This window comes from Limulus polyphemus, unplaced genomic scaffold (assembly GCF_000517525.1).
Source record: "Limulus polyphemus unplaced genomic scaffold, Limulus_polyphemus-2.1.2 Scaffold1415, whole genome shotgun sequence".
NCBI classification, from domain to species: Eukaryota; Metazoa; Arthropoda; class Merostomata; order Xiphosura; family Limulidae; genus Limulus; species Limulus polyphemus.
In genome coordinates this window covers 126521-145617 of record NW_013667025.1, presented here as the reverse complement: position 1 = coordinate 145617, position 19097 = coordinate 126521, and the positions used below count along the sequence as shown (strand labels likewise).

The window sequence follows — 19097 nt, the reverse complement described above, 5'->3', positions numbered from 1 at the left end:
ATATTGTTTCTTATAATGCCCGCATCTCTATAATTAAGACAATACTAAACAAAACGCTTTCTGAATTTGTCTCTAAATTGTGATATTATTGACCAATAGAATGATTTCTTATAGCTTTTTTACCATTAAGACTGCCTATGATACTCTCATTCAGTAATGTTTATCATAGTTTACCCCCCCCCCAGTATGTCTGCGGACTTACAACGCTAGAAACCGGGTTTCGATACCCGTGGTGGGCAGAGCACAGATAGCCCTTGTGTAGCTTTGTGCATAATTAATTAAAAACAAACAAAAACATAGTTTCTACTTATGACATTAACTAATATCTTAACTTCTTTTATTATCTGCATTTCTGATACCATCTGACATTAATAAAAACGTAACTGTTTTGTACAGAGTTCATTATATCTAAAAACCGAGACAGCAATAAACAATACGTATTTCGTCATAGAGTGTGCGAGTCTAAAACTGAGTAATGCATTAATTATACTTGTCATAGTACACTAGTGTTAGGCCTAAAATATTTTTAACACTGTATTCTTTATTTGGTACCTTAGGGATTTTTAAGAATTAAAGGAAGTATAATAACAATATTTCAACCACACTATGTTTGCCGTATCCTCTGTCGACGACGCGTTTTGCTCAATCGAGAACTCATCAGGCCGGATGGAACATAACAAGTACATAAAACAAATAAAAAGCTACTGTGTTTGTTGTGAAGTTAAGTACAAAGCTACACAATGGGCTACCTGTGCTCTGCCCACCACTGGTATAGAAACCCGGCTTCTAGCGTTGTAAGTCCGCAGATATACCGCTGTGCCACTGGGGGACAGTTTGGGTGAAACGCATCGTAGGCAATGGATATGGTGAACACAGTATGGTTGAATTATTGTTATTATACTTCCTTGTAATTCTTCAAAGTCCCTAAGTAACTAAATAAAAAAAATGTAGCGTTAAAACTATAATAGGCCTAATACTAATGTCTTATGACGAGTATAATTAATTATAATCATGCTTCGCTAGGTTGAAAACGGCATTCACCCCATACGAACTACGTAATACATTATTAAAGTGCATTTAACAATAAATGGGATGGCTATAAAAATAGAAGCACCTGCTTGGAGATGTTCACATTCTTCTCTGAATACTAAATGGACTGAGTCCTCAGAAGACTGATATTAATATTTTATTCCACTAACTTATGAGACATGATCTGTATTATTTAAACGCATGTAAACTATATTCTATGTTAGTTGTTAAGCAACATAGAAAACCCATTGACCTAACTGACTTTCAAAGATAACAGATTGTAGGAGCTCGAGTAATAGGTGTTTTAGTTACCCAAATCGCGCGACTTATTGGATTTGCAATAGGAACCGAATGTTATTACAGCATGGTGATTTTCTCATAAGTCTCTCCAGGTAAATATAACAGTAGTTTGGATGAATGGCGCCTCCGTGCTTTTATATCAAGCTGTGTTCTCTAGAAATTGAACCTAATTCTTTAGCATACTTTTCGGGAACTTGTAGATACTCTACTATATAGAACTGAAACAGTTCTAACAGCCGAAGCTGGAACCACACGTTATTAAGTTGCTTTCACTGGATGTTTTTCTTTCCAACCCCTGTACAGTTTTTCTCATGAGTACTGCATCTCTAAAACTGTCTGAGACAATGTTAAACATTACATTTTTTCATACAGTCTACATATCTAAAACTGCCTAGTGAATTATTAAAAGATACTTTTTGTTACTTTATTTGAATCACGTAAACTGCAGATGTGTTTTCCTTCACATTCTTCGTAACTTGTCCATTTCGTTTTCAAAATAAGAGATGTGTTGAAATAGCATTTTAGATCTGTCTTTTGTCTCCCACAAGTCACTGCCCAAGAGGCCATTTGTTCAATGCCAGAACTAGGTAGTTGAGCTAGACTTTATTGTCGCTGAATTTAAGTCTCTATAGCGTCATTTTAACAATATACTTGTTCCCGTTCTTCTTTCAATTCCGACATACAAAGGATGATCACTGCTACATGAATAATAGACTTTCGATCAAGTTTTAAACTACAGAAATTGAGTACGTTATATTTTGAAGCCCCATCACGTAGTTATAACTTATGTCGTTAAGTCCTGTCTTCACAATAGCACTGTAATTTAAGTTTTATTGCTAAAGGCTCCCTCCTACGGCTGTCATGTCCAAACATGCCGATCATACCTACATGCTTTCTATATTCCGTCTAGTGTACTAGGACGGTAGTTTCTAGCGCCGGTTTCAACAGTCCGATCACATAGAAATCATTAAGTGAGACACTATATCTTCTTGTTTGTGTTGCGTATTGTTGGCTGAGGGACGTGGACGACTTTTGCCAATGATCTTTGTGTTTATGTATTCTTACACATTATAAAACGACGCACTATTTACCACGGCTGGGGCACGACTTATTGCAGGTATCTTTCTAGATAGTCTTGGTACCCCAAGTTGATCCACATTATTTTGTTTTTCAAAGCCATTACATACAAGGAAATACAAAACCCCGATCTCCACATTATCTGAGCACATGAACATTTCACGATTTTTAGAGATATTTAAGTCTCATTTTTATTTGTGAATACCTAAAAGATTGCACCTAGAGATCCCAAATTTTGAGCATGCCTCAATGTAGAAAAACATGTCACTTCCTTTACACAGCATATGCCTGTTCAAATCCATCCGGACCTTTGTTTTCTAAAAAGGTAACGCTTGTATGTTATGGTATTACTACAGCGCCGATTAATACTTTATTGGCATTATTAAATACTTTGTTTGAGATCTGCGAAGTATCCATATATTTACAACTAGAACCACTTCCACAGCATCGCTCATATTGGTGAGCATAATAAAGTAACTGATTACAGTAAATTAGTTTGTGCTGTTCAAGCGGTAAGAAAACATGCATTGAAACTATTACTGTATTCAATTTGCAAGCTTACTATTTCTGACAGTTCCATTACAATTATATGTGCTAAAAACCTAATTCTTACATTATGCAATATACGAACGTCCCAAAGGGAAGTGAATAAATCTTACCTTTTAACTTGGAATAGTGTGTCTGAAATCTTCATAACATCAGTAACTCATTTTTTGAACGTAAGTGGGCTTAGAATTTGAGAAAGCAAGTCCTTCTTTAGCAGCTTCCGTATAATAACTTAAATAAGTTATTTGTTTCAGAGCCTCCTCTTGTGCCATAAGTGAGAAATACCTGAATCCTCATTAGGCCTTATTGGGCTGGTTTATAATTTGCAGTCAAACCTTTACTGCTCTCCAGTGTCTCAGCGGTATGTCATCAGGCTTAGTATGCTAAAAATCAGGTTTTGATATCCGTGGTGGGAAGAGCACAGATAGCCAATTGTGTAGTTGTGTGCTTAACAATAACCAAATCAGAACTCTACTGTTAATTAGATGACGCCATACCTGTCCATCCTATCGAAGATTTTGGTTATTTTAACTACAAACACACATGGAATTAGATGACGCCATACCTGACCACCCTATAGAAGATTTTGGTTATTTTAACTACAAGCACTCATGTAATTAGATGATGCCATACCTCTCTATCCTATCGAAGATTTTGGTTATTTTAGTTACAAACGAACCAAAATCTTCGATAGGATGGACAGATATGGCGTCATCTAATTACATGTGTGTTTGTAACTAAAATAACCAAAATCTTCGATAGGATGGAAAGGTATGGCGTCATCTAATTACATGTGTGTTTGTAAATAAAATAACCAAAATCTTCGATAGGATGGATAAGCATGGTGTCATCTAATTACATGTGATTTTAGCTACAAACACACATGTTTCTTGTTGTTAAAAACAAGTTTTTGTCATTTTTAAAACCACACATAAAAAACTTTAAGCGGTTCAGTAGTACGTTTCAAGGCTTGTAACGCTAAAAACCGGGTTTTAGATACCTGTGTAGGCACAACAAAATAGCTCATTGTGTACCTTTCTGCCTAGCAACAACAAGCAAACAGACGAAGAAAAAATAGACATGATATCACACCTAATAACTTACAATTTACCTTCTCAGTTTATTGACAGTCTGTTTTAGTTGAAGATTATTTTCTTTGATACAAAAATACCTTTCACTTGGATAACTAAGCTCTGTAATAAAGTTTTACATAGTTTTCCTGTGAATTATTTCCTCCTGTGTTTGGTCTCTTCTGGTCATTCTTGATATTCGCCTATTGAGTGTTAATATGCGCTTTCGTGTAAACTCTCGATTTTAAGCAGTGTGTGCGTGAGTACATGTTAATTAAATATATTGATGGATGTATTGCAAGGCACAGTATGGCAAGACATTGGCGTCTTTCATAGCGGCTAGCCACTTTTTTCTGTGATTACGCTTAAGTAGCTTAATTAGTTACTCTTAATAACTTATGGGTTCTCATATGCCGCCACAATGCAAAATTATTTGTTGTTATTTTTCGTTAATACATGAATTGGGACTCGTCATTAATTAAGATTACAAATTGATCACATTGTTTGAATCGTGTACTGATAGTGTTAAAGATCAGCGCTAAAAATCTTCGACTCACCAAAAAATAAACAAAAAAAAATGCCTTTAACTATACTCAAATGTCTTCATGATTTTGCTATGTTGTTTATGATAAGCTCTTCTCCGCCAATAAGATTGTAATGAGACATTTAATGCATGAGTGCTTGTGCAAGTAAAGAGGGCAAGGGTTGGCCCTGTGGTAGATTTTGGAGCTGGCGAGCAAGTTTCAAATTTGCGTGATATCACTAAACATTCCCCACGACTTAAACTATGGGTGTGTTATGAGAGTAACCGTCAAACACTTCTAGTCAGTGGCATTCCAAGAAATACAAAATACAAGTAGTAAATACTACGTTAATCGGTTTTGCTTTTCCAGAGAGAAAGCTGCCACCGATTTTGAAATGCTGGCATTCGGAATTTTTGTTAACGTGACGTTTTTCACTTAAATAGATCACTTTGTACCGTATTTCTGTGTAATGTTGTTGTTATCATAAATCTGTAAGTTAAAAATATCGTTTAACTTCATGGTGGTACAATTGCCTAAAACTGTTTACGTATGCTATTATCACGTGCTTTTCAAAAAAAAAGAGAAAAGAAAGAATGAAAGTTTCTTGCTTTAATCAGAACACCAGCTGAAAACACACATCAGTATTAAACATACCATGTGAATGGCAGGGCACTTGTAATACGCTTACTTTCTCTTTGCACTTATCGTTTAAGAGTTATTAGGATGATTTTGTTTGTCTGTCTAGTCAACAGCACCCATCGCCAACTGCTGTGGTACTTTTGACTGGCCGAATAGTGGGATTTGACTCAAGATCCATAGTCCGGCGCGATAACCACTAGGACAGACATACAGTTGTACAAATATACGCGTATATTTCTAATATTAAAAAAAAAGTCTTGGTCACAATTATAACACTAAGTGCTAATTGCACGTTATTAGAACGATGTTCCAGTTCCTGTGTTGCTATTAGAATCATATTTCCTCCGTTGTTGATCGTGGCTATGGTAACACAATTTCCATTGTAACAATCTTCTGCTAAGAACGAGGAAGTCAATCTCAGATCATACATACTGAAAAATTTCCTTATATCCTCCACTATACGTAGTTGCCGGCATCCAAGACCACGTTAACCCTAAAACACCAACGTGGGGTCACTATTTACCACATACTACCTGGTGTTAATATTTGAAAATTTAAGGTTGGCATTCTATAGTTAAGCAAACTAAACATACAAAAGTCAGTTGAAGTTACATCGGGAAGTTTAACACAAAGATGGTCGACTGCGATTACTGTTATTACAAGATGGTCGATTGTGATTACTGTTATTACAAGATGGTCGACTGTGATTGCTGTTATTACAAGATGGTCGACTGTGGTTACTGTTATTAGAAGATGGTCGACTGTGGTTACTGTTATTACAAGATGGTCGACTGTGGTTACTGTTATTACAATATGGTTGACTGTGATTGCTGTTATTACAAGCTGGTCGACTGTGATTACTGTGATTGATGTTATAATAAGATTTATGTATTTCTCAGGTAATGTTAAAGATACAGATTATATTAAAACTTGTATCGTTCAGTAATGTTTCAGTTAGTATTTAAGAGATATACGTTCAATGACAGTGTTGTTGCTCAGTCCTGTTTTAGTTCTTTAAGAGATGCAGCCTGTAGAGTTATTTTTGAAGTCAAAGAACATGAATTGGTACAAAATATTATTCCTGTTCCATCGTTGTCAACGTTAAGTAATAAATATACTTTAATATAAAGCTGATTTCCTTTTTTTATTACAGTTTGATTTCCGTCTTTAATTTAGTAATAGTCAACTTTTGGGCTATTCTTTTACAAATGATTGACCGTCGCATTATAACACCCTCACGTTTAAAAGGGCGATGGGGATTCAAACCTGCGACCCGCATATTGCGAATCAAGCGCCCTAATTACGAGACCATGCCTTGTTAGTACTGAATCAATAACAAATATATATATATATATATTGAAATGCAGTTAGAATGGGTCTCCAATCTTATATACATCGCGCTTCACCTTCCAGTATATTTTGTAATTATTTATCATTAAAGTTTACCTTCGAGCAATTGATTTTTGCAATCTTAATTACTAGTTTACTTTACAGTTTTATTACTTTTGACACAATTATATATCTTTTGTAACCCTTTTATTAATATCATTTATTGTATTATGGATTTGTGAATCAACTAGTTTGTTTAGATTCCCAACTTTTATGTGAGCCATAAGTTTCGCGTTAATTTTGCCATCCCCAACGAAATTAACTGTACACTTGTGTACTTCTATAGATTCTACTGTAGAATTATAGATTAATGAGCTAGTGAACGATGCATATCAATTTTCGTAGCCTTAAGGCTAACTAACGCTCATTGTGATGTCCAAGTTCACGAAATTAATTCAATATTGTGATATGAATATGTATTAAACAGAAGGAATTGAGGGAAATGGGTTTTCTAATCCTCCTTGGATGAAGTATTTCCTCGAAACACCTTATATGTTCTTATTAATGTGAGTTCAAAGAAAAACAGGTTACCAACTGCATATCAATCACAAGAGACAAGGCAGTATATTTGTTTGTTCGTAGCTAAGTGTAAACAGTTCCGATCTCTAAAGAAGAACAATTCGTAATCTACACGTCAGCTTTTTTTACGTCACCCAGCTCGGTTTCTTTTCGGTTGGTTGTTAGATTCAAAGCTGCACTAGTTTCTAGCACTCCAGGAATCGAACCTGAATTTGAACGTTATGTGAGTCATCGGCAGGTATTGAGTTTGAACATAAACCCTCAAATAGCTACGACAGTTGAGAAGAAGGTTTCGTTATTGAGAAACACACACTGCGTAATCGTCCGTGCAATTTAGATGTTTATGCTTGTATCTCAATTTTGGAGTAAACACCCTAACGGAGCTTCTTCTTCTCTTTTCGAAACGATTGATTTTCAACGTCGTTATAAATGTTTATCAGGTTTTTGTTGAAAAGTACTCTTTTACTGATGCCTTTTTTGTATATTGATATTCTTCGGAGAAAACGAAATACCAAGAGGATTTAGAGTACATTTAACGCAAAATTCGAATGTCAGATCGTGCGACTAACGACCAGATTTGTTTAACGATCGTGAAAGGCCAACTTTCCCTCTAACGGACATTTTTTATAATAAACTAAGCTGACGTTTTATGAGAAAACTTCTGAAAAAAAATTGAACAGTGGAATGCTACAGTGCAGTTTGATGTATATACTTATGTCTTACTGGGCCTAATAATAATTCATATATATATATCATGATAAGTTTTGCACAATTTTAAAAAGAACTTTAATTAATTTCGTAATTTTTTAATGAGATCACTTTGAATTATTTACACCTTAAAATGAAATCATCTATCTAAACTTCAGGCGAACCCCGTTTTTTAAAAAAGCTTTCATTAATTTATTGACTGTTAATAAAAGCACTTTGAGTTTTTTCTACCTCTGGCTGAACTAATTTATCCCAGTCCCACGGTAGGTCAGCGGTAAGTTTACGAACTTACAACGTTAAAACTCAAGGTTCGATACCCTGCAGTGTACAGAGTGCAGATAGCCAATTGTGTAGCTCTACGCTAAAAAAGCAACATTGAAAAATAAAATGATAGCAGGGATAAGCTAGAAGGCACCATCTTTATGAGTGTTGTCACATATTAGAACTTTCATTATAAAAAATAAAGATGTCGGACTATAATTTGTGATATCACAGTTGTTCAGTTGACTGTGAAAATATGTGACAACTCAAATGGACAGCCAGGTTAACTATACATTAGGTGCATAAATGTACTGATAAGGGCCTTATACATATATGCACAAATATAAAGAGAGTAAATTACTGTTGATTCGTTCTTATAAGGATGTTTGTCGGAGTAATTCAATAAAACTGGGAGAGCTTGTGAACTAACGTTTAGTATCGTTTTAAATATACGCAGACACTTGTCATATGAAAATTAAACTTTTTATTTTCATTTTTGTTGTTACAGAAACAATAATATATTCTGGAGTTCAGTTAGAATAGTATCCAATCATATATGCCCCCAGTGGCACAGCGGTATGTCTGCGGACTTACAACGCTAGAAACCGGGTTTCGATACTTGTGGTGGGCAGAGCACAGATAGCCCATTGTGTAGCTTTGTGCTTAACTTCAAACAAACAAACCAATCATATACATACGGTATGAAAAATGTACCTTCCAGAATTTTGTATTTTTATAATTAAAGTTTACCTTCGAGCAGTTGATTTTTGCAATCTTAATTACTGGTTTATTGTTCAGTTTTAATATTTTTGCCACAACTTTTGTAACTCTTTAATTAATATTGTTTATTGCATTACGGATTTGTGAGTCAACTAGTTTGTTTAGATTCTCAACTTGTATGTGAACCATAAGTTTCACGTTCATTTTGCCATCTTTAACGAAATTAACTATAATATTACACTTTACATTATACCTGTGGCTTTGTTTTATATCTGATCTATAGTACTACGGTCAGATTTACCCCTAAAATTCAGGAGTGACAACTTTATTCGTAAGTGACTCAGTTTTATATAAAGAAAACTGTTTTATCTTTTAAAAAGTCCAAGAAATGATGTCACAATACAATCTAAACGAATGTTACTTGATAAAGACTTGCGTAAAGAAAAGTATTTTATTCTCTGCCTTTTTTATATGAACTTTGTATTTTTTTTTACGGTATAGTGTCTTGTTTTTGAGTGTAGGACTGACACATTTAAGACTTCAGAGGAAGTGACAACTAAATACCGTACGTGGCGCTTTGTACTGTATAATTGTATCATAAATACGGTAGTACTTATAGTAGGAACGGGGCGGATACACAATACATGCAGTACAAACTGTTTACTCGTATACATCTTTAACAACCAAATAATAAATCATCAAATTGTTCGAGAGTTACCCTTAGGTGATAAACAAACCACATACAAAATTACAAGTCGTAGAACTACTTAAGAAAGTCAGCAGAGCAGATACAAAAAATTCACAAAACCACAAATATCTCAATATCGCTGACTGACTGACATTGTTGTACGCTTCTAGCTGTGTAACAAACAGTTATAAGTGCACCAAATAAAACAATAGCAAGGGATCACGTGCTAGTGGTAGTATGGAATAGTTAATTAAATTAATTAACTAATTTATCAACTCTTAGTATATGCACACAACCACAACTCACACTACATCACCCAAATGATGTTTCACAATATATAGTGTGTGCCATCATATGTACAGCATACATGCACATATACAATGTGTATACACACCATAAGTGAAGAGAATGCACACCACACACCCCATTATTTGCACATACCATAATATTCTGCTGTATACCCACACTGATCATATACGTACATGATATCAACACAAATGAATGAATGATGCATGAATGCATGATATCATGTCACCTTGTATGAAAAAAGTGCATGAACAAGTGGAAAAAAATGTTTAAAAAATTTGAAATTGTAGAAGTGGGTACACCAAAAATGAGGAAACAAGGTAGGAATGAGCATGATGTAATAAACTTTCTCTGATCAACCTCCCAAGAGGGCGTGTCCAACATCCAGTCCATGCCTACTTCGTTTTCCTGTGTTCATGATATTACACATCTTATGTGTACATACAAAAGTGTGTCTATGATTCTTCTTTTGTATACACAGTAACGAATCCATGACGTCGATATACAGAAACCTCTTAGGATTGTTTTATCGTTGCATTTTAATCCACTAATATAGCTAATGTATGAAATCCTGTTGCCTTATCACGTAATTGCAAAAGGAGGCGCGAGTTGTAAAAAACAACAACAACAACATACAATTTCACACAAATATCTGATTCTTCTGGTGTCGTATAAACAGACTTTACAGTACATCTATTACCTTCAATAATTCGATTCACAGAAACCTCTAGTCATTATATGATAAGCATAACTAAGTTTGATAAGTTTAGTCCACCTCGCTTATTGTATACAGGATAGAAAAATAAACCAAGTAGGCATAGACAAGGATGTTGGACACGCCCCCTTGTGAGGTTGTGCAGAGGAAGTTTTATTACACCGTGCCTATTCCTACCTTGTTTCCTAACTTTTTGGTGAAATCATTCCTACACTTTCAATTTTTGTTAACTTTTTTTTTTTTTCAGATAGTGATAAATTGCATTCCTTATGAAATTTCTCATCTTCAAATTTATGCTATACATATGGTCTAGACGGCCAGGTCACAGACCCCCAAAGGCAAGCATGGCTGGCCCTAACTTAAAACTGCTTATGTGGCTGTTCTTAACATAAAAGCGGGTCGGTTTATCGCTTTTATAAAATGACCATGACTTAAAGTACAGAACGTGTTCAGCAGCATAGAGTGTACTCAAACTTTGAGCATTCCGACACGCAGACTGGCACACAAGCCATTATTTCATGTCCTTTCCAGTAAAGTTTGTTTAGTGCAAAGCTGCGCAACGAGCTATCATCTGGCTCGGACATCGAACCCCGAATTTTAACGTTATATATACCTTCGTGATTACAGCTGAGACATCGGTGAACTGGCCCAATAACTTTAGTTAATTTGTTTTATGTTCTTGTTAAAGTTTTGGATGAAATTGACAGTAGAAATAACAAATGTTTTCCATCTTTCATCTTTTTTTTTTTTGCTGCTGAATTGTTTTAACAAAGAATGTTTTCTGCTTATTCGACTTTCGTAAGTAAGATCACAATAATCTGAAATAAAACCTTTTTCAGGAGCCTGGAGTTTCTGAACAACGACTGTTGTATCGAAATAGAACCTTATAGCGTGTTGTATGCAACTTGTCTAGTTGCCAAACGCTTCTTAGCAACATTAACTATAAAATTTATGTCGTTAGCTGAACTATCTTTCTCTCTGTATACGCACACACACACACACACACACACACATACATATAAACTTAAGAGAAAGTAATATACATCCAACTTGTATTGTTGTACGGCTTTTCGTTTTGTGTTTTGCTAACCAGTGTTTTACCATCCTATTGTTAGCTTACATTGTTCAGTAATGACGTCACGCACTGGTTGATTTGCTGATACAGACAGTAAGTGGTGTGACAGAATAATAATAAAAAAAGTTCCTCGGATGACTACATGTCTGTTTTCCCCTCCTCTTTGTGCATTCAGAAGCATTTTGCTGAGACTTGCTGGTTTTCTAGCTGATAGATACTCACCTAATCTTAGCTGACTGTTGACAACCGTCAGGATCTTGTCACTCATCCCTTGAAGGTCTTTTGATTTCAGTGTAAGTTTCATAAGAAATACATGAATGCTCGAGTGCGTGGCTTCTATGTAATGTAAAAATTTTGTTCTTAACGTGTAAGTTGTGTTCGTTTGGCATGTACTATTAGTGTTCGTACTCGTGTCCAATAAACGGCTCGACGTTTTGATTTGAATTAAACTCTTTACACAGAGACAAATTTTTCTTGACCACGCGCATTTCAATCGGTTTTATTAATTAATTACAGATTTCACTGCTGGTACTCTACATTCTGTCCGGCCTTTTTTTAACGCCTCCTTTCGATTTTGTGTCCCACATTACTGCCGAAAAACTAGATTCTATCGTGCCTTTTTTTTTAATGCCTTCCTTCGAGTTTCTGTACAACATTATTATTACTGCCAGTACACTGAATTCTGTCGTGCTTTTTTTAACGCCTTCTTTCGAATTTGTGTATAGCCTTGGCCAAAATGTTTGCATACTGTTGTATATTGATGTTATTGTCTACATGCATGAAGTAGTTATTGGGTAAATGCCCGAGTAGTAACAGAGAAAGTAGCGTAAGGTGTTCATCAAAACACACATACGCGTCTGTTTTGTATAAAAGTGTGCTTTTGGTGTAATCTTTTACGAAACAGATCAACGCTTTGTTCATACAATTTCTCTGTATTTGGTGTAGAGTCATGTCTTGTCACGTGCCAGAAGTTATAGGGTGTCAAATTTTTCGACTGTCCAGAAATGATATGAAACAAACGGACATTGCCAGAACAGTCTACTGATAGACGCCGAAAAACTACTGCCCTAGATGAACGTGTTTTTGTCAGGTTAACGCATCAAGGTCGAAAGATGCCTTACGAATGACATGAACACATTCATTCCAGGATATCCAGAAGAACAGTGAACAGGAGACTGGTAAAAAAAAAAAAAACGTTATTTTGCAAAAAGGCTGTCACCACTGTCACCGTGTTACTTGGGCAAGACAGCATGCCAACTTACAGTTAGGACACTGGCGACATGTCACCTTTTCAGGTATGCCCTGTTTCCAGCTTGTTAAAGCTGATGGGTGGATTCGTTTTCGTCGTTTTCCTGAAGGGAAGGCTGTCTTTCCCACAGGGAACTCACAGGAGGTGATGCAGTACATGTTTGGGCAGCTACTCATCATGATGGAAAAACTGCTCTTCGTATCCTACAGGGAAACTTCAATGGCGCCTCCTACAGGCATCACATGGAAACAATATTTCTACCACATGCTAGGGCGAAGTTTGGCAATAACTTTGTGTTTCAGGATGACAATGCCACTGCCCACAGGGCACGTATTATACAGAATTATCTCAACCAAGATTGTCATGGCCATTAAAGTCTTCAGATTGTAATCCCATTGAGAAATGTTGAGCAGAAATGAGCTGGAAAATTACTAACCACCACCATAAACCAGCTACTGTAGCTGAGTTACAGCGCCTTTTAGTGACTAGTTGGGATGAAATCGCGATGTATTACATCAATAACTTCATCAACAGCATGCCACGTCGCCTTGCGGAGGTTATTGGAGTAGGAGGAGAACCAACTAAGTACTGAATGTTTAATATGAACTGATATATAAGGTTACAGACGCTATTTATAGTAATTTGATGTTATATTTTGTCATCATATGTGTTTTGATAAGGTTTTGTTTTGATAGGGGAAAATGCTGGATTATACACATTTCTACAGGTGTCTGATAAAGTTGTTTGCTGTTCTAATAAATCGTCCCTGGTGTCCATAGAACCTGTCTCATTATACAAATTACATATGTAGATGTTTAATATAACATACATTTCTCAGTTTGATAGCGCTAAGTGTTTTTCTGTTCCATCTTAATAATAATGATCTTATTTTTTACAAAATAGGCAAACATTTTGGCCAAGACTGTATTACATTTCAAATGATATATTGTCAGGCGATTTCTGATCTAGTTAGAAGAAATTCGTCGAATGCTAAAATGCTTTCTTTTTGTATTTGTTTATAAGTACTAATTAGTATAAGATTATTTTTTTTCAAAAAGTGATATTTTAGAACGTGCTAGTCTTGTTACCAGCTGTGCAAATTATCAAGGAGAGATGATTGTGACTTTTCGAGACCAGCGTTGTGTTGTCATGTGCAGTTTATCACGTGCGGTTATCAATTTTGTCCTTATTTCTTATACTGTCATTCCTCTGCTGACGATTCTGCTGGAAGTGTATGAGTTTGAACATATTGTTTTAGGAAGCAACTAAATATTAATAGGGCTATAATAACTAAATGTACTTCCGCAGGTTCCCCGAAAATGTTTTTGTTTCAAGAGTAAATAAAATTAAAAATTAAGAGTAACAAATATTCTTATTTATTTATTGGTTTTGAAGTTCATATGTCATTCTGTGTTGTAGCCTACAGAGTGCATAATTCTTCTCCTGATTCATGGCATACGCACATTTACGACAGTACAAATTGCAACGTTAAGCGTCCCTTATGTGACGTCATTTTAGTGTCTACTGACTGACTGACAGACAACACAACTATAAAGTGGCGCGAGTGGTTGAAACCGATGAGTCCTCCACGCGGTCTTTGGCCCCCTTTCGGGGAAACAAGTTTGTTCGCTGGTGTGTCGGTGAGTTGTTTGATGATAGTATTAATGAAAACCAAAAAGTTCATATTTTATTCTGGCTACAGCCAGACTAAGCCAGTAGGTTCCTAGCCTCAGAGTTGGAACGTATAGTCATAGGCAAGTAAGAAGACACAGTTTCAAAGATTACCTGTTTATCTATACAGAAGTAGAAGGGTCAGCTTGAGTTAGATCTGTTAGTGTTAGATCTAATATCTGAAATTATGTGGCAACATTTTTTGTATTCAGTTCAGAATTACGTGGTAAACTATCAAAACAGTATATATATATATATATATATGTTAGTGGGCGGAGAAATATCCATGCCCACTGAAATTAATACACGTAAAACTTGAAGATTTGTTTTACGAAATAAAAGCTTACCAAATTTATACCTGAAATAATTGCAGCCAAACAAAAATAAATTCGGTAGGGCTGTTACACAGGAAATAACACTTGATACAGGAAAGTCTTTGTTACCATATTAGAGTAACATCTGAGAAACAAGCAGTAAATTTAAGTCGTTGGAAACTCGAGAAAGTCTTGGTTAAATACTCCAGCGCAGAATGTTAAATGTTTAATGGAACTTTCACGTAGCAGGAATTGAGTTTACTAAGCTGAAAAAAAAACAACTAAAATTTTGTTTCTTTCTCAATTTGGAAACCTACGTTTTCAAAGTTTTTCAATATGTACTACCTTGTTTTAGAATGTTTAACTTTCACCAGTCAACATTTAGAATGTTTTACGTTCACCAATCAGTATCTTAAAAAATTATCAACTTTATACGTTGTATAATTCCTCTGACTCATCCCAAGATTCGTTCTGATACGCATCAACGGTCGTTTCATAAGTAAGGACCGCCTTTGTGCACCTGTTATCCCAGCTGTAATAGTTTTTATAGTTTCTTGCTTGGCTTGTGGGTAATGCGTCCTCATTACAGTGTAGTATTGTACGACATGGGCTGGCAACACGCCTTGAAAGTGGACGTAGTCACTCCAATCCTGGCAACTGTGCCAGTCCCTGGTGTGATTTATAAAGCTGTGCTCTGAACCCAGAACATTAATTTCTCTGCTGTTTGACCTGTTCGCTTACTTCTGCTGACACGTGATTTATTTCTGTTCTGTTTAGCACGTGACCTGTGTCCTGCCTGCCTTACACCCCTCTCCATACCGCCAGCTATGGCCACCGTAGACTCTGAACCGTTGTCCGGCGATGGCTCCTCCGTTACTCTTACTATTCGGTTGATCATGCAAGGCAAGGTGAGTAATCTTTTTTGACTAACTCGTTCAACGCAGGGTAACGTTGAGTTTTAAATCGCAGATCGATTTTCACTGTAATAATCAGCAACTATTTTATATAGCTTTGATGTATTAAGGTGCATTTAAAAACAACAGCAAGGACCTTAACCACGTGTAACCGTCCAGGGTAGAGGGCCTTGAGGGTCTTTTGTTGAACGTCAAAAATCTGCTTTCAAAATTATATTCTCACAAGAGAAAAAAACAACAACAACAAAACAAAGTTTAACACCTATTCCTAGTTGATGTTTTTTTTTTCTCTCTGGAATAGATAAATACCCCTGTGATAAAATTAGATAGTGAACTTCAACACCTCTTAAACAAATTAATAAAAAAGAAAGAAGGAAAAGGATATGTAACCGTTTGCGTTTTTTTTTATATAATAAGGAGCTAAGCCCTTGAAAAGGCAAGTCACGAGACCACAATCAGAGGAAGTTTGAAAGTAAATCTCTGAATAAATTGGCCTCGAAGAGAAAAAAAAATAAGGATACTGATATTAGTGTTTCACAAAAAAAATTTATGAAACAAATTTGTAACAATAGTGAACTGTGGAATATGGCTTGTGAATTTTAAATTTAGACACAGACGTTAAATGTCCACAAATCTTACGACATAGGTTAGAAACTAGGAATCTCAGTGACAGAAACAAATACATTTGTCATGAAACTTGGAATATCTGAAACGTGTGCAATACGTAATTTTTGTTACAGCAGTAGCTTTTAAGCTCATAATTCATAAATGTATATTTTTAACAAACAAAGGAAAACATATTGTTAGAATGCGAACGCCTTTTCTAAGATGGCGAAGCATAGTTATAATTAGTTACACTAGTCATAAAACAAACAAAAAAAAAAGCATTTGTACTAAGCCTATTATATTTATAATACTACATTATTTATTCAGTACCATAGGGTTTTTTGAGAAGAAGAAGAGTTCGTAATATTTCAAACACACTATGTCCAGCATATACATTGGCAACTATACTGATGAGCTCTGTATTAAGAGAAACGCGTCATCGGTAATGGATATGGCGGACATAGTGTGGTTGAAATACCATTACACAGCCTCCTTCTTCTTCTTGTAAACCCTAAGGGGCTGAATAAAATATGTAGTGGTAGAAGATATAATAGATATTCATCAGAGAAACAAATATATTATTAAACACTTACACGTAGATATTCATCACAGAAATAATTATATTATTAAACACTTACACGTAGATATTCATCACAGAAATAATTATATTATGAAAACACTTACACGTAGATATTCATCAGAGAAGCAAATATGTTATGAAAACACTTACACGTAGATATTCATCACAGAAAGAAATATATTATGAAAACACACGTAGATATTCATCAGAGAAGCAAATATGTTATGAAAACACTTACACGTAGATATTCATCACAGAAAGAAATATATTATGAAAACACTTACACGTAGATATTCATCACAGAAACAAATATATTATGAAAACACACGTAGATATTCATCAGAGAAGCAAATATATTATGAAACACTTACACGTACACATTCATCACAGAAACAAATATAATATGAAAACAACAAAACTACACAGGTAATTTTTGTCAACATTTTCTCTGTGAAATTCGAAGAGTGATTTTTTTTTCAGTGCCTACAGTTCTTAGTTAAAAAGACAGAATTTAGACTGTTTTAACCCTTTGCTCTTGAAATTTCGTTTTAATGTGTTACAACTGTTCTGTAGGTTTAAGGCCGTTAAGTGGAAATTTTAGTTCTGTGTTTTGCAATGCTTCCTATACATCGCGCGTGCGCCTATACTTAAAGCTACTGCAATACATAATTTAAAAGACACGTACAACTTATGAAATGTTTATTACTGTTGGGGAGAATACTATCCTGATATTTCGAAATATTTACATTAATCTGGTTAATTATCACTGAATTATAGATGGCCTTGTCAACTTTTTTTGTACAGACCTGTACCCAGAGGATATAGCGATTAGGTTATTTGGTCAAATGAAAGCATAAAACTTCTCATAGCGCCGCTTCGTATGGTACCGAAAACTTAACAGTGTTAACTTTGTGCGTATTTAATTATTCTCTTTACGAATTGCATATTGAGCTTCATAATTTAATTTATTAAGTTTTTGCTGTTGTGTAGGTATGCAAAATGTAAGGCTGGAGTTAAATTTACTCCCAAGGACTCAGCCAGGATGAACATTTTACATACTAAGTATAAACTGTTTCTTGATCAGCAGACAGGATAAAGTGGAAAGATAGTAACTAAATGAGAACAGAGCTCTTTGCTGCACGATAAATGGAGCTTGATGATGTTGTTTCATAAAAATGTCACGTGGGGGAAAGAACTGAATTAATTCGAGTAAATAGTGTGTCTTACGTGTTTAGGAATTTTTTAAAAGGAACAATGTTGTCGAACAGATTTTGGGTGTTGAGTTAAGCCGAAAAATCTGTTGCTTTTTCTTTTGTTTGTTTGTAATTAAACACAAAGCGACGCAATGGGCTATCTGTGCTCTGCCCACCACGGGTATCGAAACACGGTTTCTAGCGTTATAAGTCCGCAGACATGCCGCTGTGCCACTGGGAGGCGTTGCTTTTGGTAGAGGTGGAAGAGGCAAGTTAAATGTGCGTGGGAGGCCAAGGTTTATTTGACGGAGGGAAGCGAGGGAATGTGCACCCCAAGTGCGTCCAATACGGCTGGGGTCCAAGGCTCGCTTTAGGGTTCTGGAAGCTCTTGGGCTCTAGATTCAATTTTATGCATTATCCTGCTTTTCCTGGGAGTATTTTTCGTAATTTGACGCATTTTTACTGGGACAGAACGAAAAGTGTGGGGGGGGGGCGCTTCCTTCGCTACTGTTTTGTCTACTTAATATTGAATACACTGAAAAACGTCTCTAGACTTTAATAAGTTTGGTATTTGGGTTTACACGGTCTCCTTACAAACTGGTATGGTTACTAAATTATATCCTATTATCTCATTTATCCAATGTAGACACCACATTTTAAATTTATCGGGCGCCAGACTTAACCTGAGCAACAGAAATAACACTATAAAATAATCCAACCTTTTTATAAATTTAAAATATAGACAACACTTAACCTGATCGTGAGGCGTAACAAACTCAATAGATATTACAAAACGCTAACTTTTGTACTTGTAACATGTTCCCACTAAACTTTTGAAACTAACTTGGAGGAAAGCCCACGTTTATCTTGTCAAGTTCTCATTTAAGTGTTGCGGAGAATTTAAGTTTTTACGAGTCTACATGGCACAAGTTCTGGTACTATACCATGCTATGAAACTAGGCATAAAATGGACAAACCATATAGCTGTGCCCCCCCCCCCCCCC

At 35.5% G+C, this 19097-nt stretch overlaps 1 protein-coding gene across 5 annotated transcripts in view; it reads left to right on the top strand.

Annotated features, from left to right (window-relative positions):
• LOC106463467 (poly(rC)-binding protein 3-like) overlaps positions 1-19097 on the top strand; it is a 212854-nt gene that overhangs the window by 71083 nt on the left and 122674 nt on the right. For all 5 annotated transcript variants that reach the window (XR_001291061.2, XR_002611502.1, XM_022390964.1 and 2 more), the window contains exon 2: positions 15578-15708. Coding sequence is in view for 3 of the 5 variants with exons in the window: in XM_022390964.1 (XP_022246672.1) it covers positions 15628-15708 (81 nt within the window). In the remaining 2 variants the exon portion in view is untranslated. The remainder of the gene's footprint in view (positions 1-15577; positions 15709-19097) is intronic.